Source organism: Mustela nivalis (genome assembly GCF_964662115.1).
Source record: "Mustela nivalis genome assembly, chromosome: 19".
Classification (NCBI taxonomy): Eukaryota; Metazoa; Chordata; class Mammalia; order Carnivora; family Mustelidae; genus Mustela; species Mustela nivalis.
In genome coordinates this window covers 20,836,792-20,860,077 of record NC_139038.1, presented here as the reverse complement: position 1 = coordinate 20,860,077, position 23,286 = coordinate 20,836,792, and the positions used below count along the sequence as shown (strand labels likewise).

At 41.7% G+C, this 23,286-nt stretch overlaps 2 protein-coding genes across 6 annotated transcripts in view; one reads left to right on the top strand and one right to left on the bottom strand.

The window, feature by feature from the left end:
- Positions 1-440: 440 nt before the first annotated feature.
- The window catches only part of METTL9 (methyltransferase 9, His-X-His N1(pi)-histidine), a 51,093-nt gene continuing 28,247 nt past the window's right edge, over positions 441-23,286 (bottom strand). For 2 of the 4 annotated variants that reach the window (XM_082714730.1, XM_082714728.1), the window contains exons 4-5: positions 22,714-22,898; positions 441-1,147 (exon numbers count right to left, since the gene is read on the bottom strand). In XM_082714730.1, the coding sequence (XP_082570856.1) occupies positions 942-1,147; positions 22,714-22,898 (391 nt within the window). In that variant the 3' untranslated portion in view covers positions 441-941. The remainder of the gene's footprint in view (positions 1,148-22,713; positions 22,899-23,286) is intronic. The other 2 variants (XM_082714731.1, XM_082714729.1) reach the window with 1 other exon arrangement.
- IGSF6 (immunoglobulin superfamily member 6) lies at positions 1,408-14,108 on the top strand. Of its 2 annotated transcripts, XM_082714742.1 has the most exons (6): positions 1,408-3,383; positions 7,429-7,788; positions 10,426-10,529; positions 11,201-11,248; positions 11,615-11,695; positions 13,077-14,108. In XM_082714742.1, exons 1-6 carry the CDS (start codon positions 3,281-3,283, stop codon positions 13,131-13,133), a joined length of 753 nt encoding a protein of 250 aa, XP_082570868.1. In that variant the 5' UTR covers positions 1,408-3,280; the 3' UTR covers positions 13,134-14,108. The 2 variants fall into 2 exon arrangements, with proteins under 2 accessions (XP_082570868.1, XP_082570869.1); XM_082714743.1 differs by lacking the exon at positions 11,201-11,248 and having other exon boundaries at positions 3,107-3,383.

The following is a 23,286-nucleotide window of genomic DNA, read 5'->3' as shown; positions in this document are numbered from 1 at the left end:
AGAGGTATGCACGTGTAGAGTAAGAAGTGGAATTAAAACATTTTTAGGCTGCATTTTGTCAGAAGCCACAGATGTATATTTCAATTCTGAGAACTTGAGATTGTCCAGAAAAGCAGAATTCTGAGCATAGGGTGGAAGCGATCACAAAGTCGGAAGCCCGTGTTTTGAATTTCCCAAAGCCAACTTGAAATGGGGACTGGGGAGTGGTCCCTGAAGGACTAGATCTGAATGAAGTTGTTCTTCCTAAGGGTTCGTCTAGACTGCCTAGTTCAGTGCTCACCACAGTTTGCAATATTCCCCCGGCTCCCACCCGGTGGGAAGCCTTTATCCCATAGTCCTAACTGCACTTTTCACATAATGCTACTATTTGGGCACCCCTGAAGCCAAAGCAATAAAAGATCCTAGGGGAGCCTTATATTAACTCAAACATGATGCCAGAGTCATCTCCAAAAAAGTTTATTAGCATGATTAAAAACATTTTTTGAATAACAGAAAGAATTTCTAAACATGAAAGAATATCAGTGGCTATACCTTTTATAACCAAATATTTGCAACTGAACGGACAGCTTTATTGCCAGTCTTCACTTTATTAAAAACAATCCATATTTATTGGTTCCATGTGACGTCGTGACTATTGCTTTGACTGGGAATGAGTCCCTACTGTAATGAAGTATAAAAAATATCTTCCGTACTTGGGAGTGTGACCTGTATACTGAGTAAAGAGTTGATAAAAATCCTCAAAGAGTTGGGTTTTGTTTTTTAAGAAACATTCCTTTTACACACTACAAAGAAATAATTAGTATTTTGGCTTTTTAAATTCCTACATGATATTTAGAATGGCGGTCCCCAAAGGTCCCCCCTTTCACGTAATCACAAACGCAGACCCTCTTCTGGAGTGTACATTCTCGGGGTGGGCTCTGAAGACTCGGGCCTCCACGTGTCTATACGGGTTTGAGAACAAAGACAGCGTCGTCCAGAACGTAGTAGTCATTGTACATGTCGCCTTCACACAGGTATGGTAATCTGGTGAAAGCTTCGATAACAAAACCAGCTTTTCTGAAAACTTCCGGCAGACTATTCACTTGTTCTTCCCAGTTCTGTCCCTTGATTTCTAAAATTTCTGATGGTTTCTCCCACTTGCCACCTACTAAAACAAATAGAAACATTAAGTTAAATTCTTGAACAGATTAAGGTATTCAAAGAGAGAAGGGAGGAAGAACATTTGCCAGGGACCTGGTATGTGCCAAGCACGGGGTGCTTCGATGACTCATCTCCCTGATACCTCCTGAGGAGGAGGGCAGAGACGAAGTATGAACCCAGAGGGCTGAGGGACTTGTCCAAGCTTGCAAGTGAAGAGCAGAAATGTAACCCTGGGTTTATGTGGATCCAAAGCCCACACTTCTGGAGTCTCTGACTCCAGGAGACCAATTGGGTTGTAAGTGTTTATGATTCTGGAGAACTCTGCATACAACACACAAATACGGAAGCAGAGAGTTACCCACAAAATGTGAAAGAAGGTTTAGGGATAAATGCAAGAAATACACCCGTAATGTAGTAAATGTATTAACGAGACAGGCTGAAAACGGACTAATAGAAGTTTTATTTATAAAGACAGATCATCGGTGTATTTTTCAAGGGAAGGTGATGGGATCTACTCCCTAACTTTTCATAACAGTTTTATACAAGTTAAGCTCCAAGACCAGAGAGAGGTAGAGATGGAGAATGACTGGATCAGCCCAGCATTTCTTGGACTAGTGGCTGAAGTCTGTATCCATCATTTCCAAGCCCATGAGTGTCAGATGCCTGTGGAGCAGGGGTCGGGGTGCCTGGATAAGGTCTCCAGGCCTTCAAGTTCACACCAAGCATTGGCTACAGACATATGGACACAAAGATAATGGTATATGTCAATTCTGGCGTGGTTTTAGGTCCTATGCTGTTAAAAAAAATGCACACATATTAAAAGTATTACTAACTTCAGACAGAGGGTAGCTTTCTGTGAGAAAATACATGATCAATAGGTCCCAAGAACACATTCACTACAAGGGAAAGACTTTTCACTCTTCTTGTGGCCCAGCACCTGAACCCTCTTCCTGGAGTCTTGTGGGAGACAAAGCCCGGGGTTCCTGCAGCAAAGGCAGGCACTGGCGCATGACCCAAGCTCAGACACACTCGCCTGAGACATGGAATGAAGAGCAAGTGACCCAGAGAAGTGGGACATGGGCTCCTTCCCCGGGGGGCAGAGAAGTGTCCATGCAACTGCAGCTGGGGCAGCATCAGGTCGTGTGAACAGCTGAGTGTGACCTGCGCCACGGTCCCTAGTGCTGGGCAGCAGCGGTACACCCTTCAGATCAGTTTTGCAGCATAATCTGAGGCGTCTGTCTTTGCTGTAGACCCCACAGGATTCTCCAGTCCTCCTGTGACTGTGTGAGCTACCCCTGAATCCTTTCAATCAATCCCCTCTCACTGAAGTCGGCTTGAGTCCATTTCTGCTGCTTCCAGGGAAAAACCCAACTGATGAGGCCTCTGTGGGGCAGGAGAGGGGGTAGGAAGGAACCTCAACGGTGGGTCTACACTTGGTTTCAACAACACATTAACAGGGGTTACACAAAGCTGACATACAACTAGTTAATATCACCACCATGTTTCCTCACTGAGCCACAGTGTACTATTCACTAATTTTTCTCTTCTCCCTATACATAGACACTCCTTCTACTTCTTCCAACTTTCCAGTGTTACCGGCCCAGCACTGAGCACACAGTAGATCCCCAGGATCATCAACCAAACTACCCCGGAAATTTAAAGTACCAATTGCCTGTCAAACAATACTCTTTCCTGGGAATGGAAAGTGGAAGTCAAAATCTCCCTCAAAACATCTACAAGTTGGGGCACCTGGGTGGCTCAGCGGGTTAAAGCCTCTGCCTTTGGCTGAGGTCATGATCTCAGGGTCCTGGGATCGAGCCCCGCATTGGGCTCTCTGATCAGCAGGGAGCCTGCTTCCTCCTCTCTCTGCCTGCCTCTCTGCCTACTTGTGATCTCTCTCTGTCAAATAAATAAATAAAATCTGGAAAAAAAAATCTACAAGTCCAAGAAAAAATTTATCATATGAACATTCAGGAATGTGCTCTAGACTAAAATCTCAACTCTAAGTGGTGAAACTGAGTTACAAACAATCTTTTACACAATTTCAAAAAGTTTCAGGTTATGGTTCCTTAATAAGAGTTCCTCTATTCAGTTCTTCTTTTCTAAAGACGCAGGAAAAAAAAGAGCCAACTCTCTTCAAATGCCCAGTGCCCACCATCGCATGCACACACCCGAGATGGAGACCGTGACGGGAGGCAGGATCATTCTCAGCCTGGAAATTGGCCTGATTCTCTTTTATGTCGGTAAGTTTCTTTCTTTCCTCCTCCATTTTATCTAACCAATCCCTACTCCTCACCTAATGCATTTCTATTTAAAGCCCCTGCAGATTAATTTTTAAATGTCTAATGCTATGGAAGTGCTCTTTAACCCCAAGACAAATAGGTAGTAACAGAACAGCTGAGAAGAAGTTTCAGATTAACCTTGACAATTTCCCTTGCTGATTTAGAGAAGAGCACCTCACCAAACAAAGGGGTGGAAAGGTTCTTAAAATTACATGTGCTAGTCATCAACAATGTCGTGTCCACAGAGGCAAATGTGCATTGCACATGACGGGCATACACAATAAATACTGAACATTTTCAAAGAATAAGGTGTCCTGGGGCGCCTGGGTGGCTCAGTGGGTTAAAGCCTCTGCCTTCGGCTCAGGTCATGATCTCAAGGTCCTGGGATGGGGCCCTGCCATCAGGCTCTCTGCTCAGCAGGGAGCCTGCCTTCCTCCTCTCTCTGCCTGCCTCTCTGCCTACATGTGATCTCTGTGTGTCAAACAAATAAATAAAACCTTAAAAAAAAAAAAAAAGGAATAAGGTATCTGAAAAGCCAGATTTCTGTAAATTAAAAAGAACCTGTCATTAAAAAAAAAAAAAACAAAAACAAGCTGCCATGATCCTTCCACAGAGCATAACCATCCCATACTAGATATATATGTATTTTTATTTATTTATTTATTTTTCAAAGATTTTATTTATTTATTTGACAGAAATCACAAGTAGGCAGAGAAGCAGGCAGAGAGAGAGAAGGGGAAACAGGCTCCTGCTGAGCAGAGAACCCTATGTGGGGCTCGATCCCAGGATCCTGAGACCATGACCTGAGCCGAAGGCAGAGACTTAATCCACTGAGCCACCCAGGCGCCCCTATATATGTATTTTTAAAGATTTTATTTATTCGAGAGAGAGAAAGAGAGAGAATGAGAGGGGAGAGGTCAGAGGGTGAAGCAGACTCTGCCGAGAAGGGCTCCTGATGGGGGACTCGATCCCGGGACTCTAGGATCATGACGTGGCTCCCCTAGATAAATTTTTAAAATTGTGCCTCTATTGACTTTTTTCTCTATTAAGGAGAGAGCGGTTTTAATCCATCTCATCACAGTTGTAATAAAGCTAATAATCTCAGAGTTGCTCACAAAGTCCACACCACAGAACAGGAAAGGTAGCAAAAGCTCTTCAAATTATTTTTATCTCAGGGCGCCTGGGTGGCTCAGTGGGTTAAGCCTCTGCCTTTGGCTCAGGTCATGATCTCAGGGTCCTGGGATTGAGCCCCGCGTCAGCTCTCTGCTCAGCGGAGAGCTTGCTTCCCTTCCTCTCTCTCTGCCTGCTGCTCTTACTTGTGTGCTCTCTCTCTCTCTGTCAAATAAACAAGAAATCTTTAAAAAAAATTTTTTTTTTTCTCATCTGTAAAGAAATATATAAAAAATGTTAACAATGATTATTTTGGGCATAAAGACTATGGGTGATTTCAGTAATACTCTAATTTTTTTTCCTAATCCATATAAATGACTTTTATAAACTATTTTCATTAGTATTATTTTAAAGTAGAATCCTTACCTTTTCAAGATATACTCTGACAGATGTGAAGAGAGAATTATCTGAGATTTACCCTAAAACCACGTGGGAGTGAAGGAGCAGGTTGGGGGGGTGGGGGGGCATTGTTTGGGGGGTTGAAGCAAGACAAGACTGGGACAAGCCGGAGACAGTTCACTGTGTGAGCCTGCTGCTTCTGTGCATGCTTGAAATTCTCCATGTGAAGTGTCAAAAATCAGTTTTCTACTTATTTTCCAGCTTGGATCACAATAAAGTGATTTTTTTCAAAGGGGGCAGTAGAGAGACGCAGGGGAGGGGAGAGAGAATCAAGAGTCAGTCGGTTAACGACTGAGCCACCGGGTGGCCAAAGCGATCTTCTTTATTCCCAAGAAGATACACTTTCAAACTTTTCAGAGGGTCCTGCATTGGGGGGGGGGGGGGGGGGGGGGAATAAAAAGAATCCTCTAGGATATAAGAATCCTGAAACAGAAATTCTGGCAGGACTAGGCTTGGTGTGGCCCATTATCCAAACTTCTCTCTTTGGCGAAGACGCTGTGTCACCGGTGTGGGGGAGGGGCGGCCATTTCCTCACTGGTCAGGGCTCTCAAAGGAAACTGGTGCGGGCTCTTCTCCCACACTCAGTGCGAGCAGTGCAGAAGTCGGAAATGAGTGGAGACATGAAACTCCAAAGTTGCAAATATTTCTTCTTCCCTGGGACATTAGTTCTCCAAAATTTTTTAAAAGTCAGCTTCCCTTTAAGACTGTATGTGAAGGACCCCGACTGAGATGCCGCCGGCAGCTGTTGGATCTTGGCAGGCTCACCTCCATTTGTAACCCCCATTATATACTGATCATTATAACGTGCAAAGTGTTCGTGCTGCTAAGGGGGCGGCCCCTGAGTAGGAGACGTAAGGCTGTAATTACCGGACTTAGGAGTGAGTCCAATCCCTCAGCGGCAGGTGAGTAAGGAGCCTGCTGGTCCTTCTCCAGGTGACCTTACCCTGTCTTCTGGTCTATATTTATCAGGTCACTAAAACACTTCCAGCTCATCTCAGACTATACATATACTAAAATTAAAACGTGGCCAGAATATATTTGCATCACAAATGCCATCATTCTATTTTTAATTTCTCTTCTGTTCTGAATGAAGACTGAAAAAAATCATTAAGTCAAAGAACAAAACAAAACAAAAATCCTTTCTGAAATTCAAGCATCAGACCACTTGGATTACTTTTCAGTTTTATTTACAGGAGCCAAGGACAAACCCAGACAAATAAGACCATTTGGAACACATAACCAGGCAGAAGTCAAACTAAAAACTTGCATAAATTCCAATTTGTCTCAACCAATATGATTTTACATAAACCTTCCCTTACCCCAAAAAGGGTTCAGGGCAGTTTCCCACTCGGAAACACTACAGTGCTTTCCACTTCAGGGGCCTGAGGTTAGAAGGTCAAGGTCCAGCCAGCATAACTTGGATAAATCACGCAACAGAGAGAGCACCGGACGGGGTGTCTAGTCCCGGGCCTGCTAACACCTGCTGAGACGCCCACAATTATCCCTAAAATGGGCCCATGACACCATGGGACAGGAGGAGTGGAGGCAGGGCAGCAGCAGAAATAGCTACCTTTTATTAAGTTCTTACTAAGGTTCAGCCGAGTAAGTATTCCTCAGGCATCAGCTGCCTCGCTGAAACCTCCCACTAACTCCACGCTGCATATATGATCACCACTTCGCTACCGACCATGGGGCTGGGACCCGAACTCGAGTCTGTGTTCTTTATCACAACACTGTTCATCAAACAAGACAGAAGCTACAAGGGACTACAAAGCAGGATGCTGGTGCCGGGAAGAAATCAGATCTGCTTACGGTGGCATGGCTAACTCATTAGGCCTCTGCTTGGTAACCAAATATGCTGGAGGCTAAGCCAGGGCTGTATTTCCCCAGGTGTGGACCTAGTCTTTTATGTCTCCCATAGGGACAACCAGGCTTACAAAGGGATAATTGTGACCTGCCGTGAATTCCTAGCAATCCCAACCCCCACAAGGCAAAAAAAGAAAAAAAAAAAATCCCTCACCTCATGAGCTCAGTCAGCAGGGACACTTGCATGAGGTGCTTCGATATCCATTACCACACTGACCACAGCGCTCCTGGGAGGCCAGGGGTATAGATGAGGAAGCACGCTCAGAGATCAAAGGAAAGCTTGTAAGGACACCAAGAGTAATCGCGGGGACCCCAAATTCCTGACTCCAGATCTGCTGCCCCCTCAAGGAATCAGCACAGCCAACAGCAGGGTAAGGTCAGCGAGTGTGAAGAGTTAGGAAAAGTGAGGAGCACTGCTGTCGTACTAGTGTAGTCTTGTCTGTGCTGAGGAAGGTGGAAGAAAAAGAAAGGAATCTGGAATTCCCTAGCCCCACAATGTCCTTAACATAGAAGCACAGGCAAAGGGAAGCGAGAAGCCCACTAAACGTGGCTCGTGTGCTTCCTCCCACAGGCGCTGCGCGTGACTGTACGGTCCTTGTCCAGCAACCGCCTTACCTCGAAGTGGCCCACACTCAAGGGGCCGTGACCATTCAGTGTTCCTTCTCCTACAACGGGTGCATTTCAGGGCAACCCAGAAGCCTGTGGTTTCGCTATGGTGCGGACCAGCCTGAGAACCTATGCTCGGACGGATGCACTGGCGATGCAGGCAAATTCACAGTGAAGGAAGCCCTGACAGAGGGAGAAGTCTCCCTCACTATAAACAGGGTGGCTCTGAACGACAGCGCCGTCTACATCTGTGGAATCGCCTTCCCCACGTCAAAGCAACCAGGAGCTAAGCGGACCGGAGAAGGGACCACACTGGTGGTAAGAGGTCTGTCAGCTGAGGCTTTGCCCAGCCCTTTAAATGATTACATCACTTAAATGCAGGGATGAAGAAACAGATGCACTAACTCAATACCCTGGCCAGCGAAGGGCGTGGTCTGACACCAGCGGACAGGACGTCGGGGTTGGAGCACTATTCCAATCCCATCTCCCAGCCGCCACAGACACAAAGTCAGGGCTCTCTCTCACTCTGTGTCCAGACTCTACTAGTGCAGGCTGGCCAACAGGTCCTCCTTTTGTGAAGGACAGTGACTGGTAATGTGTCAAGTCCAAAGGGAAACTGGGATGATTAGTGAGCAGCTTGTTCAGGAACTGGGCTGGCATTGCACCATCTAGAATAAAGCGTAAGTGACCAATAAATTGGATCCAGGAAGAAAAAAAAGGCAGTATGGAGAATAAATATAAATTTGACGAGAAGCCACTGGGGGACCTCTGAACCCACCCATTCTGCATGGCCAGAACAGAAAGGGATGTATGACACAACTTCTTGAGATCTGCAATAACCTATGACAATTTCCTCATTCAAGTGAGGATATTGAACCCAGCTACATCCTACAAATCAAGAAATTAAGGAATTTCGGGGGGGGGGGGGCGCCTGGGTGGCTCAGTGGGTTAAGCCTCTGCCTTCAGCTCAGGTCATGATCTCGGGGTCCTGGGATCTGGGATCGAGTCCCTCATTGGGCTCTCTGCTTGGCCTGCCTCTCTGCCTACTTGTGATCTCTGTCTGTCAAATAAATTTTAAAAATCTTTAAAAAAAAGAAAAGAAAGAAATTTCAAGAAAAAAGCTTCACATGATTCTGGGGAAAGGAAGAGAAAGGAAATAATACTTGACTTTTTTCGGATCTCTTCTGTTAAAAAGGACTCTGGTATGATGAACACTGAAATCATTAAAACACTAACTCAAAATCAAACAGCGCTACCATTTTAAAACAGGACTTTAGGGACCCGAGATCATCCTGTATTTTAATTCCTGCTTGGGTTTTTGGTACCGCTTTGTTATTTAGCCTTAGTTTACCCTCACCTGTAAGATAAATTATAAGTGAGTTAATACACATAAAACACTTTTGAGGATGCCTGGCTTATAGCAAGTATGCTTAAATAAATGTCAGCTACAGATATTAGAACAAATATAAAACAACTTTGGAGACTTGTATTAGTCTACAAAAAAAAGTCAGCCAAAACTAAAAATAGTTTGTAAAGAGATGAAAGGTCTCAAAACTGCAAGTTCATGTGAAGACAGATTCTTCTCTAAGAACAGAAATGGAAGTATAACTAAGAGCGATTTCCTGCCTCTTCGACAGGGCTCCAAATTTAGCACTTGAACCTTTTTTAAAGATTTGATTTATTTATTTGACAGACAGAGATTACAAGTAGGCAGAGAGGCAGGCAGAGAGAGAGGGGAAGCAGGCTCCTCACTGAGCAGAAAGCCCGATGAGGGGCTTGATCCCAGGACCCTGAGATCATGACCTGAGCAGAAGGCAGAGGCTTAACTCACTGAGCCACCAAGGCGCCCCTAGCACTTGAAACTTTTTAAAAAAATTTTACAGAGGTGGTTAATCCGTTATAAAAATGTACGCTGTACAAACTGAGTTCACAGGATGAATATCTATGGGCTATTTCGCTGGATAGTACAGATTGTTCAGATAATAATTACATTTCTAATTGTATTTTGTGCTTCAAATAATCAGGTAATTGAAGACAACACATGTTGCTCTATCCCCACCCAGAGCACGGGACACTTGCTGGGAGGGAGAAATTCAGAATGTGAATATAGATTCAATAATTCTACTTCCAAAACTTTATTAGAAAAGAAGGCGCACGTTTAACAGTGCCTGTCGTTTAAGGGTATAGTAGGCCCTGAGATTCTCAACATAGGGGCTTCTCAGCTCCTTGTACAGAATGCACTATTCAGCTATGTATACGAAACAGTTCAAGGTTATAAATGCCAGCATTCACAAACACATGGCAAAAATATCCTAACTCCATGAACAGACTGTTGGTGATCCTTGTACACTATTTCTACCAAAGGAATTTTAAATGCCCTTGCACAAACTGTCCTAAAATGTTTATCTAGCTTCAAATAATGTTTTATAAAAAATGATTCTTAGTATTATGGCAAGTAATTAATTGAATTGAAATTTTTTTTTTTTTTTTTAGTTTTCAAAAGAAGTAACAATTTTAGTATATTTAGTATATTTCGAGAAATGATGAACTGGTTTCAGTTCTATCACATCCTTGAGGGTCTTCTGAATCAGGAGGCCCTGAATAAATTTTTAAATGACTAGCCAAGGGGCGCCTGGGTGGCTCAGTGGATTAAAGCCTCTGCCTTCGGCTCAGGTCATGATCTCAGGGTCCTGGGATCGAGTCCCGCATCAGGCTCTCGGCTCAGCAGGGAGCCTGCTTCCTCCTCTCTCTCTGCTTGCCTCTCTGCCTACTTGTGACCTCTGTCTGTCAAATAAATAAATAAAATCTTTTAATAAATAAACAAATAAATAAATGCCTAGCCAAGCAGAGCAGCTCACATATCGCCTCTAATACTTGAGTTCCGGTTGCATTTCACGCATGTATTTGCAATAATATGTTTCAATAATGACTGTGGCTCTTTCTGTTTTTGTAATTAACAAAGAAATGAAGGAACTACACAGACTACACAGCCTCCTGGTAGCCATCCTATCACTGCTCTCTATCTACATTATTGGTGCACTCGTGATCTTCATAATCCTCTCCAAAGTAAGTCCAATTTCCTTGCACTAGATGTCCCTATAGCCTGGAATATTATCCTAAGGAAATAACTTCCATCTCTCCACATGTGAGCCTCAGAAACAGCTCACCTAATTAACAACTTCCTCTACATCTGAGGAAACCCCACCTGCAGGAACGGTCTACAGAAGTGTAACTTCTCATCACTGAAAGTTTTACTAACCAGAGTACAAAACTTGCAATGCTTTCTCTTTAAAACCAGTCATATGAGAGTAAGAAATCCTTTTCTATAACTATCTTATATGCGATCTTTCCACTGGGAAGCATTACTGTTAACTATAAAAGGCCTATGAACAGCCTTTAAGAGCAAAAAGGGGTTAACAAAGAGATGAGAGGCTGCCTTAAAATATCTGTAAAAGGCCTAAAGTTCTTGGGAAGGAGTATCTTCTGGCTGTTCATAGGCTATAAGAGGGGGTACATATATGCTGTATTAGGATCATGACACAGCCTAGAATCAACATCAATATGAATTGTTATTTTATTAATATAATAAAAGCATCTCAGAAATTACATAGACATTAACTCTTACTGTATATCATTTAAATGTTGAATTAGTTTAACCTTAATATGGTAGAAGATATCTGCCACAACGGTTTTGAGTACATAAAATGTCTTATAAGACTCTCCTTTTTTCTTGACAGTCAAAATCTAACTCTTTAAGAAACAAAGAAACCGAAGATTCACAAAAGGTACAGCCCAACGCTTGTATCTTTTAAACGGTGGCTAGTTGTAATGATTTCAAACCTGAAATAATGAAAAAATTACAGAGAACATCATGGTAACTTTCAACCATAGATACCATTTCTTATTACTGAGAAACTCAAGGATAATCTCAAGTGGTAAACTATGATTTAAATGTGATCATTCTGAGCCACTAACCCTACCGAACATACTCAGACTACAAGTTAATGGTGAGTGTAGATGTGCTGGGGGGTGGGGGCAGGCCATCACTCTGACTGGTGGCAGTAAAGAAAGACAAAGCTCAGATGTGTATGCAATAATCACTCTTCTAGTCCTAAGAGAGACAGGCGTTTTGTTCTCATTTCTGTTTACAGAAGAAGAGCGCCCGGCGTATTTTTCAGGAAATTGCTCAAGAACTATACAGTAAGAGACACGTGGAAAGAAGACAGCAACCTGTAAGTGTAAAATATCAAGGAGACGTAATGCAGACACAAAGCATGTTGACTGGAAAAGCTAAGCCGCCAGCGAGCCATCAGTCATCATGTTTTCCTCTAGAGGAGTCTGAAAGAGACTTTCACACAGAATGCATTTTTATATAGAACCTGTTTCAATACATAACAAAGGACATCTGAAACAATATTAAATAGAGACCACGCTGGCATCTTAGCAACATGGAATCTTTCAGAAACACATTGCATAGAGGCAACATTTTCAATTCAGACAAGGATGCTTTTGTGGATTAAAAGATCCTTGCACAGTACCTTGCATGCAGTAGTGGGCAGTAAGGAAATGCTGCAAACAACTGCGGGTCACGTTATACAGAACACATCACTTACTGCTACTACGGCAGAATTAAATTCACAGCAGGAAAGAGTAACTAATTAAAATAAAAATCAAGTCTTTCTCAGTCTTTGGGGTTACAGTGGCAGGAAGAATGCATTCACATTATCTGTAACATACCTGACAGTGTCTCTTTAAAGTCCTATATAACAGGTTTTCCAAACAAGATGCTGTTTTAGTGCTAGTGGAACAGATACTAAAGTTCCGGTCATGCTCAATCGGGCTGCTCAGATTTAAATTAAAATGTATACAATATAATGAACGCATACACAACTAAGGATTTTTCTTAAATAGCTACCAAGAGGGCAAGCGTTACAAGTGTCTGATATGAGGTCTTCTTCTTTTTTAATCCAACTTTTAAAAAGGATCTTCATCCGGAAAAGAGTGTGGTTTCTGGAGTCATTTCATAGTTCGGCGTGTATATACATACACAAAGAAAAGGTCTCCTCACCTAAGATAGCACTCTGCATAATTAAAGATGCCTGTTCACTCTTTCCTTACTGAGGCCAGAGCATCTTTTTCTGCAAACATACAAAGATAAGTGTCTTGAAGACAAGTCTAGAAGTAAGTACTATTATGTAACCCAGGACTCTCCCAGCAGCATCTCAACAAGAAAACTAATTTTCAACAGAGCACAGAGGCCCATGTTATTGTGCACTGTGAGACTAGAGAGAGCAAATCCCAGACTGAAAACACTGCAGGCCAAATAATCCTTTGTTTCAACAACAATATAGACAACAAAAATGCAATGAATGGAATCTTAATATACTTATTAAAATATAGTAATAGAAAAATGCTCTAAGAAAAGAAGAGAAAAGTAATTTGCAGTGCCCACATCTTACTCTAAATGCAAAAAGAACAGTAACTGCACCATTAAGATTACTGGAGGCTGCTTAGGACACATAATGCAAGAGGGCATGTTAATTAATGTGTTGCTTGCCATGGGGCATCACTGGTTATAGAGCCTTAAATATGGCTTGTCATTTACTATTGCAGGAGAAAGGCAATGCTTACGAAAACAGAAGAGTGCTTTCCAACTATGAAAGACCATAGAAATGCTTTAATTTTCAAGTAAGTCACTGAAAATCCAAATCCAGAAGTTATGGCACTTTTAATGGACATACGCCCATCAGGGCTTTAAAAAAACGATCAAAGGTCAATGGAAAAAACAATTCTCTACAAGGAAGGATGTACAAGGAAATTATCACTAACAGTAATTACCAAGATACTAAAACCCTACCAAATACAACTGAAAAATACTTTCCTAACTTGCCAGAATTCTGAGTAGTCTAACATTTGAAAAATTGCCATTTTCCTAACATATTCCTATATATGTGTCATTTGACATGTGAGGTACATGAGGACTGCTACCCTGAAAATCAGACGTCACATCCCGTGCTTCTGCCTTGGGTGCAAGAATTGCCTTTATGGTTGAGAAGTGATGGGCCAAGGAGACTAAGACGGGAGGCGGGGAAGAAGAAAGGGAAGTGCCAAAATTTGAGTTTAAAAAAAAAAAAAAAGGGAAGACGAAAAACCATCTTGCAAAGTACCTTGGCGTGAATCCTGTTCTTCTGGCATTGCCACCGAGCAACAGTCGAGTGCACATTTTCCTGCCTGCGTATGCAAAAGGACTTACATCATGCTACCAGCAAAACGTGAAAAAACAGAGTAAGAATAGGATAGCTAAAATAGAGAGGATCTGACACAGGAGGTTAAACAGACAACCTCAGAACCTCAGAACACAGACGCCCCAGCCAACTCTAGATGTCAGTGTTGTGCTAAACAACAGCACCAGGGAAGCAGTGGGCAAGGCACCGTGCTTGCCTGTGCCTTTACAATATTGATTTTTAATGGATTTAGGAGGGGAATGTCAGATAAGAGGTGGGGCCAGCAAGGATGTTTATGGAATCATCACCATCTCAGTGAGAAAACATACTATGGATTGTTCTTTGAAAGCTACCTCATTGTAAAAATGTATTTAAAGTACCCACAAGTGTGCATTCATTATTAAAAATTAACTACAACCTATTTTTATTTCATTAAAATTTTTTTATTAAATTAAGACACCTCCTATTAAATGAGGTGAATTCGGTGGCGGGGGGTGCTGTGCCTGGGTGGCTCTGTCATTAACCTCTGCCTTCAGCTCAGGGTCATGATCCCAGGGTCCTGGGATCGAGCCCCATTATTGGGCTCCCTGCTTGGCGGGGAAGCCTGCTTCTGTTGCCTTTCTCATTGTGTCTCTCTCTGTCAAATAAGTAAATAAAATCTTTCAATAAATAAATGAGGTAAATTCTATGTTTAAAACCCAAGCAGAGGGGCGCCTGGGTGGCTCAGTGGGTTGAGCCGCTGCCTTTGGCTCAGGTCATGATCTTGGGGTCCTGGGATGGAGTCCCGCATCGGGCTCTCTGCTCAGCGGGGAGCCTGCCCCCCCCTTCTCTGCCTGCCTCTCCATCTACTTGTGATTTCTCTGTCAAGTAAATAAATAAAATCTTAAAAAAAAAAAAAAAAAAAAACCCAAGCAGAATTTTAAAATATTTTAAGATCCCTGTGAAAATGTCTGGCAGTGATAGCAGTAGTAGTGCTATTACATGTGCTCAGAAAAAATGGGAAGAAGGGCAGCATGTCAACTCCTTTTATTTGTGTGCTTGTATATATTTGTACGAGTGCCTATGTGGTGCATTTGTGTGTGCTGGGTATAGTGTATGTGTATATATGTATGTGTATACATGTGCATATATGCATATATGTGTAACTGACACACAAAAGTAGAAATTAAACAATTGGCTTAAAAAGTCATAGAAAGAGAAATGTTCATGTTTCTTCCTATAATTCAAAGTCAACGGTCTTGTGTTCTCTGGGTATACAGCTCTATTCTGAGACTGCTGGCTTGGATGAAATAAATGAATTTCTATACTAGATGGCCAAAAAAAAGTAAGCACTAACTACCCAGGTGAATGGAAAGTGTAAGATTAGATCATTTACTTTTCATTTCTGGGAGTCATTACACTTTGGTACTCCCAGGGCTGAAAATACACTGTTCTTTGTGTAACTTAACTAGCCGATAAAATCCCTGAGATAAATTAGTATTTGATTTAGAATAAGCCTTACCCAACGCAACAAGGACGGTGTTCCCAAGATCACTGATTAAACTGAAACTGGGATATACTTTCCTTTGGGAAAGCAGTGACATTCCCTGGGATCATACAGATCAGTACTGATGTGTGTATTAATATGCCTTCTTTTATTTATCCATCTGGAAAACAACATCTATTGGGTGCCGGACTATTACCCAGTCAGAGGTCCTTCTTTCATGCGGCTCTTGGGGTCACAATGACCTTGTCCTTCCCTAATCCCACCGTGTTTACACTCTCATGGTCTTGCCTATGTTGTGCCCTCTGCCGGGGAAAAGCTTCTCAGACACAAACACAGCTCAAATGCCACCTCTTAATGAAACCCTCTATGACCTCCCCTAGAAGTGAATGGGTCCTCCCTTCTCTATACCCACAGTACTTGTCATATTTCTTATCAGACTATCCTGCCATTGTCTGCTTATATCTGTCTTCTGTATGATTCTGCAAGTATCTTAAGACTAAAAGCAAGTTTTTCTTTATCTTTGTATCCACCGGCCTAGCACTGCCGGTAAAAACTAGGCTCTCCAATACCTTTATATGAATACACATGAACACTGTATACCTTTATATGAATACACATGAACACTGTTTCTACAGAAAAACATTTTTTCAGCATGTCAACTGAGAGATGAAGCACACTCCACTCCCTAGCCATCAGCCCTCGTCCTCACTGTAAGCAATGTTGGTTGAATCCTTGGCAGTAACTGTCCTTCTAGCTGAGCATCTAGAATTTTCATTGGAAAAAATTAAACTACAGCTTTCTGTTTAGATTTGAGTTTCCCATGACAATGAGAAGAGAATAATACTGAAACAATTCCCAACAGGAGGGAAACCAGAAAGATGTGGTTCTGGCGTCTACTACACACCCCACCCTCTAGACAAGGGCACTTAAACCACATACTGAAAGAGGTGAGCAGAACTTTTTTTTTTTAAGATTTTATTTTTTTTGACAGAAAGAGATCACAAGTAGGCAGAGACGCAGGCAGAGAGAGAGGAGGAAGCAGGCTCCCTGCTGAGCAGAGAGCCCCATGCAGGGCTCGATGCAGGGCTCGATCCCAGGACCCTGGGATATGACCTGAGCCGAAGGCCGAGGCTTTAACCCACTGAGCCACCCAGGCGTCCCAAGGTTAGCAGGATTTTCAGAGTAAGTAATTTCCTCTTCTCTGCTACATCAGACCTGAGTGAATCAGGGACCCCTAGATCACAGGCAAAGAGTGAAGGTTCTGTGGAATCAAGTCACACTAACCAATGGGCAGTGCACACTTTGAGACAAAGTTGCGATGTCTAATGAAGTCATCAAATTATGATAGTTACTGTGAGAAGAGTGAGGTCTCAGACCTGAAGGACACATATTTCAAATAATTCAATACTGAAGTACTGTGAACATAGGATTAATAAAGCCACAAACAAAATCAAAGTAAAAGGACAGAATGGCATGACCTAAATCTAACACGTATTAAATTATCAACACTGAAACAGACACGGTAGGGCACTCTCCTATACATTAGACTCTTTAATACTCAGGACGAGGGGCGCCTGGGTGGCTCAGTGGGTTAAGCCACTGCCTTCGGCTCGGGTCATGATCTTGGGGTCCCAGGATCAAGTCCCGCATCGGGCTCTCTGCTCAGCAGGGAGCCTGCTTCCTCCTCTCTCTCTCTCTGCCTCTCTGCCTACTTGTGATCTCTGTCTGTCAAATAAATAAATAAAACCTTAAAAAAAAAAAAATACTCAGGACGAACCTTGAGGTAAGGATTAGCACCACTCTTAGAGATGAAACACAAACCTTAACTAGAGGCCCATGTTTCAAACAGGGCCTCAGAGCCCAAGCTCTTTCCATGCAACACTCTTACCAGTCTTGCTTATTTCTCTTTAGACTCATAATGGGAGTTTTAAAACTAAATATGCCTAATTTAACTGGAACAATGGCCCTATAAGAAAGTAAGAAAGTTGCCAAAGGCTACTTCTCAACAGGCACCAGCCTCGCAGGAGAATTTCACAGGAGAATTCTACCAAATTCACAGTTTCACAGGAGAATTCTACCAAACTTTCCAAGAACAGAGAACCACATGCAATTTAAAGTGTTCCAGAGCATGGAGGAAAAACTTCCAAATTATTTTTTTACAAAGCCAGCAGAATACTGATACCAAAACATGACAAAGATAACACCCTCCAAAAAATAAAAGATGAGATATAAATCAATCATTAGTCATCAATATTTTGCTAACCTATTCATTTAGAATTTTTATAAATACAATCTGGCAATGCATTACAAGAAGACTATCCCATCTAAGCCCGGAAATGCAAGGGTGGATATACAGTATACACATACTAATAATTTAACAAGTCAAAGAAGAAGAAACAATGACTACCTCCATTGATGAATATACAGGTAACAAAATTCAACAGCGATTCCTGACTTTTTTTTTTTTTTGATTCCTGACTTTTTAAGCTCTTAATGAAACAAGATTTAGAAGAAGATGGTTTCAAGCCAAACAACAGCAATCTCAAGCCAAAAGACAGCATCATATTAATAAAGTAGAAATATTCTCATTAAAGTAAAACATAAGATAAAAATGTCTACCATTTTAAAAAACATTTTCTGGAGTTAACTACCATTTCACTTGGACAAAAAGGTCTAAACATGGAAAGCAAGTAGCAAAACCATGTGTAGATGTATCAGGGAAACGCAAGAGAATCAATACAGAAACTACTGGAGACACTAAAATAATTGAAAAATGTAAAAGATTACAAAATTAGTACAGACACAAAAAAATCAATTGCTTGTGTATATACACCTACCATTCATTCTAAACTATGATGAAAGAGCCATTTGCTACAACACAGATGAAACTGGAGGACATTATGGTAAGTCAAACAAGCCAGACACAGAAAGATAAATACTGCTGACCCACTGACATGTGGAATCTAAACACGTCAAACTCGCAGAACCAGACAGTAGAACAGTGGTTGCCGGAGGCTCGAGGGTGGGGCAAATAAGGAGACGCTGGTCAAAGGGCACAAACTTCAGTGACAGCAAGTTCTGGGGATCTAACGTACAGCATGAAGACTATAGTAAGGAACCCTATACTGCACGTCTGAAGTTTGCTTAAAAAAAAAAAAAAAAAAAAAAAAAGAAGATCTTAAGTGCTATCACACACCAAAAAAGGGTAACTGTGCGAGGTGATGAATGCATTAGACCGCAGCAGTAATTCACAACATGTATGCATATTAATCATCATGCTGCATACCTTAAATACATTTAATTTTTATTTGTCAATTTCCCAAAAGCTGGGGATAAAATTTAAAAGTTAAAAACCAGGGGGTGCCTGGGTGGCTCTGCCTGTGGCTCACTCAGGTCATGACCCCAGAGTCTTGGAGGGAGCCCCACATTGTCAGGCTCCCTGCTCAGCGGGGAGTTTGAGGCTCACTCTCTCTTGACCGCTCCCCCCAGCTTGTGTTCTCTCGCTCGCTCTGTCTCAAATAAACAAATAAAATCTTTTAAAAATAAATAAATAATAAAAAATAAAAATAAAGCACCCAAACCCATCCCCAATTCCAGATGTCCCTTTCCTGCTTTTACAGTTCACTTTCTCTGTAACATTCATCATCAACAGCATGCCGTTCGTTCCGTTCTAGAGCGAAGCTCCATGAGGGGAAGGGTGTCTGTGTTCCACTTGCTGTATCCCCAGCATCTAGGCACTCAGTAAATACTTTTAAATGAATGAAGATATTCTGTGGCATAAGAGCACCAACTCCCTTCCACCTTCACTGTAAGCTCCGTCCAACAGTGTAAATGTGCGCAGGGCAGAGGACTCTCTTCCAGACCCAGTGTGTCACGACCCCTCACCAGTTGCTGCTGGGCAGGAACACATGCCCCTGCCCTTGACAATGGGCCCTAAAGTGATGGGGAGATTTCTGGGGAAGGTTTCTCTCACTTATTTAAAAAATATATATATATATGGATGGATGCAAATGGTCCTCTCTCTTCAAGATTTTTGTTCCGGGGTGGGGGGTACAATGGGAAAGGACAGAGGGAGAATCTTAAGCAGGCTCCACACGCAGTGTAGAGCCCGACATGGCTCCAACCTTGAGATCATGACCTGAGTGGAAATCAAGAGTCAGGAGGTGCCCACCCAGGTGCCCCTCTCTCCAAGATTTTGTCGTGCCTACACATGACACTTGGCACTACATTAGCCATTTTGTAATTCTAAAAGGAATGCCAATACACTGAATATGAAGAAAGGAAAGCAGCTTTTGAACTTGAACAGAAGAGCTGTATAGCAGAATTAATCCAACCACAGAATTGCTTTCCTAAAATAAACTCTTCATTTTTAAAGAGAGAGAGACAGAGTGAGGAGGGTTGGGAGGGGGGCAAAGACAGAAGGAGGGAGAGTCTTAAGAGACTCTATGCTAGGCGTGGAGCCCAACACGGGGCTTAATATCAAGACTCTGAGATCAGGACCTGAGCCGAAACAAAGTATTGGCTGACCACCCAGGCACCCTGCTCCTTCGGTTCCTTAAAGCAGAAAGCAACCTGACCCATACTTACACATGTACAAAGACCTGCTAAGAGTGTGTTCCTTCCACTATTATTTATAAAGCAAACTGCTGGTACCTAAAAGTACATAAACAGTGGCTTCCTCAAGTAAAGTTATATATCCAGTGGTGTGCTGGTAAATGTTTACCAACCACCCTGGAGAGGAGAAAGGCTATGGTGTTTGCCAATTTTCAAGATTTAAGTGCTCCCACCATTGACCATACAATGGTTAGTTTCAATAACAGTCCTGTTCAATGACTATTTCACTAACTTCACAACAATATAATAATCAGCTCTCAAAGACAACTATCATATGATCTCCCTGATATGAAGAAGTGGAGATGCAATGTGGGGGGGTTGGGGGGTAGGAAAAGAAAAAGTGAAAGAAGGTGGGATTGGGAGGGAGACAAACCATAAAAGACTCAATCTCAAAAAACAGACTGAGGGTTGCTGGGGGGAGGGGGGTTGGGAGAAGGTGGGTGGGGATATGGACATTGGGGAGGGTATGTGCTATGGTGAGTGCTGTGAAGTGTGTAAACCTGACAATTCACAGACATGTACCCCTGGGGATAAAAATACATTATATGTTTATTTAAAAAAATAATAATAATCAGCTCTCAAGAGCCAGTAAAACCAGCTCCAGCATACCACTGCTTATATCCAGATGATGATGTAGGTACATATGTGCTGGTAAGGAGTAGTTTTCTAGATACACTGAAGTGGAAAAAGGCAATCAAAGGATTTACAATGGGATTTAATTAATCAATTTTTTCACGTGCACAAAGAGTTATATTTACAGAGACTATCTTAAGAATATTCAAGAGACCCGAACAAGACTATGGAACTGGGATGAATGAGAAAATTTTCATGTATACCCTCTTGCTAACTGCTTGAACTCTTTTAACCATGAATTGCATTTTTTATAAAAATTACAGTTTTTAAAAAATTAAACACTTAATAACCCCTAACCAAAACTGGGTCAGTAAACCAAATAAACTGAAATTGGAATTAGAAAGGCACATTTTACATTTCTTTTCCAAATTAACCTAAGTAACAAAATTGCTGTGGTTTGACTTAAAGAAAAGTCAAAAAAAATCACAAAAAATCATTGCATCTACAATTGGGTTTTTGTTAAAAAATAGATTGAGCCAAGTATGCCAAGCACACTCTGATATTCTTAAAACAGCCCAGTATTCATGAACTCACACGGCAAGGTCACTTTGCAGTTCATAGTCCTCACACCGTGTCACATGGAAATCATCAGGATCTAATTAGTGACTTAGAAAAAGGAAGCAATAATAGAGTGCTGTAGAGCAATCTGCAAAATTTATAGTTCACTAAAGGTCACCCACAGCAACAAAGCTTCTTGTCTCAGGTTTGCTATGTGTCACATGTCAGACTCCTTGGACTCAACAGGCAACTCTGTGCTATGTGCCCACAATCGAGGAGCTTGTTTTCAGGCCTTGTCCAGCGGAATTTCCTCTCAATTTTTAGTGTGAGCAACACAAGGAAATAAAACTCATGGTTAGATTGATGTTTCTTCCCCGGCTCTTCCACCTCCTGCTATGCCAGGAAATAGCACTAACATTCTATCATGTGGTTGCCCAACAGGACACAGGAAACTGGGACCGTACAACCTGATGACTAGTGATTGCAATGCAGAGATGGAGTGGGGACTTAATTACACACGGAACAGCACTGAAAAAAGGTCAGGTTGCTGAATTATCAAGGACATTTACTAGGGTTTTCACTGGAGTACACACACACACACACACACACACACACACACACACACAACTTAAAGCAATGTCTTCTTTACCATGACAAGGGATTCTACACCAGGAATGTAAAAATGAAGAAGTCAGATGGGGGAGGGACTATCAGGTCTACCTGAGCTCTTCCCACCCTCTTATGTCTAAAGAATTTTCCATTTCCCCCATCATCAACATAAATCTAAAATCACTTGGTAAATGTTAAAGCAAGCATTTAATCTGAAGGGACTATGACCCGAGGGGAGAAAAATTAAGGACAAAAAGATATGAAGGAGCAAGTGAGTGGCAAGGATTTACACTGGGTTTCCATGGTGATAAGCAAACATGAGCATTATTCCCTAAGACAGATTTTCACACATATTTGTTAACTACAACGCTTGCAAAATAGTAATGGGTTCCTTAAAAATGTCTGCACGCTCTTGGAGTTTTTGAATGTAAGGCTGAACTGGACAGTAAAATGGGAAAACTAAAGATTTTTAAATATTAACATGTATTACTTATACAATAAATAACTTTTTATGTGCACATGAATTTGTGAAAATGCAAAGGAGAGGCTTAAGTCGTAACTTTCAACATGAGCTGAAATGCAAACCTTGCCAGCTAAAACCATGAGTTAATGTGACTACAACCAGGTCACCGTAAAGAGGAAGTTCTATGAAATCAAAGCATTTCTTTTAATATATTCTTCATTCGGTATTGTTGAAGAGCAAGACTATGCAATCAACAAACGAAATGTCACACAAAGAAATGATACATGCTGGAACACAAATGGTCTTTAGAAGGGTGAAAAGATAACAGCATTTATCATTTTGAGAATCTGGAATAAGAGATGTAAAGTGCAAATCAACCAGGACATTCGGCAATACACACAGGTAAACTAAAAGGCTTCATTTATTTCTTGACTAGGCTTATAAGCTAATAAACAAATGGTTTAGGCTCCATTTAGGAGCAGAAAATATTGACACATTTCAGGTTTTCAATTTCAAGAAGGAAGACCAGCTGAGTATTCACTATTCCCACTGCAAACGGAGTACCAGAGTTCTGTAAAATCTGCAGTAAGATGAGCATTAGCCAAGGTGATATTTTACATGAGTTAACCATAGTCCTTTAAATTCCAGGCTATTCTAAGAAAACAGAATCCCAAACACCAATAAACATCAATGCTGGGTAAGAGGCGACCTGACCACACTTACCGTTTTCCACATAGGGATGAAAGGGTAAAACCAGGGCGAGGATGACCCTGCCTCTAGTTGGCTCCAAGACACTTCTGATATCTTTTAACAAAGTCAGGGGCTGATCACAGCGGTCCAGCAAATTCAAGCAGCTGATGACATCATACTGGAACCCTGTATTCTGCCACTCGTTTATACCAAGCACTCTGAAAACATCAGAAAGAACTTGATTGATATAAACCCCCTGAAAGACAACTTTAAGAATAAATGAAATGCCAGTACACGCGCTAACATTATCTTCTAAATCAAAGTAAATGCAAGATCTTTCATTTATAATTCATACTTGCAGTAATAAAATGGCCAGGCCAAGAAAAACAGCAACCATATTTCTTTAAATTTAGCATTTCACCTATTTCCAAATCTAAAAACGTATACTTCCTTTGTAAGAACTAATCATGTTTAATATGTATGAAGACATAAAGTGATAAAAAATGGTTATAACTAGGCCATTAAATTCTTTTTTCTTAACCTAAAAACATTTTATTCATTTAGAACTACCTCTTTTGAATATCATTTTTTTAAGGTTTTATTTAT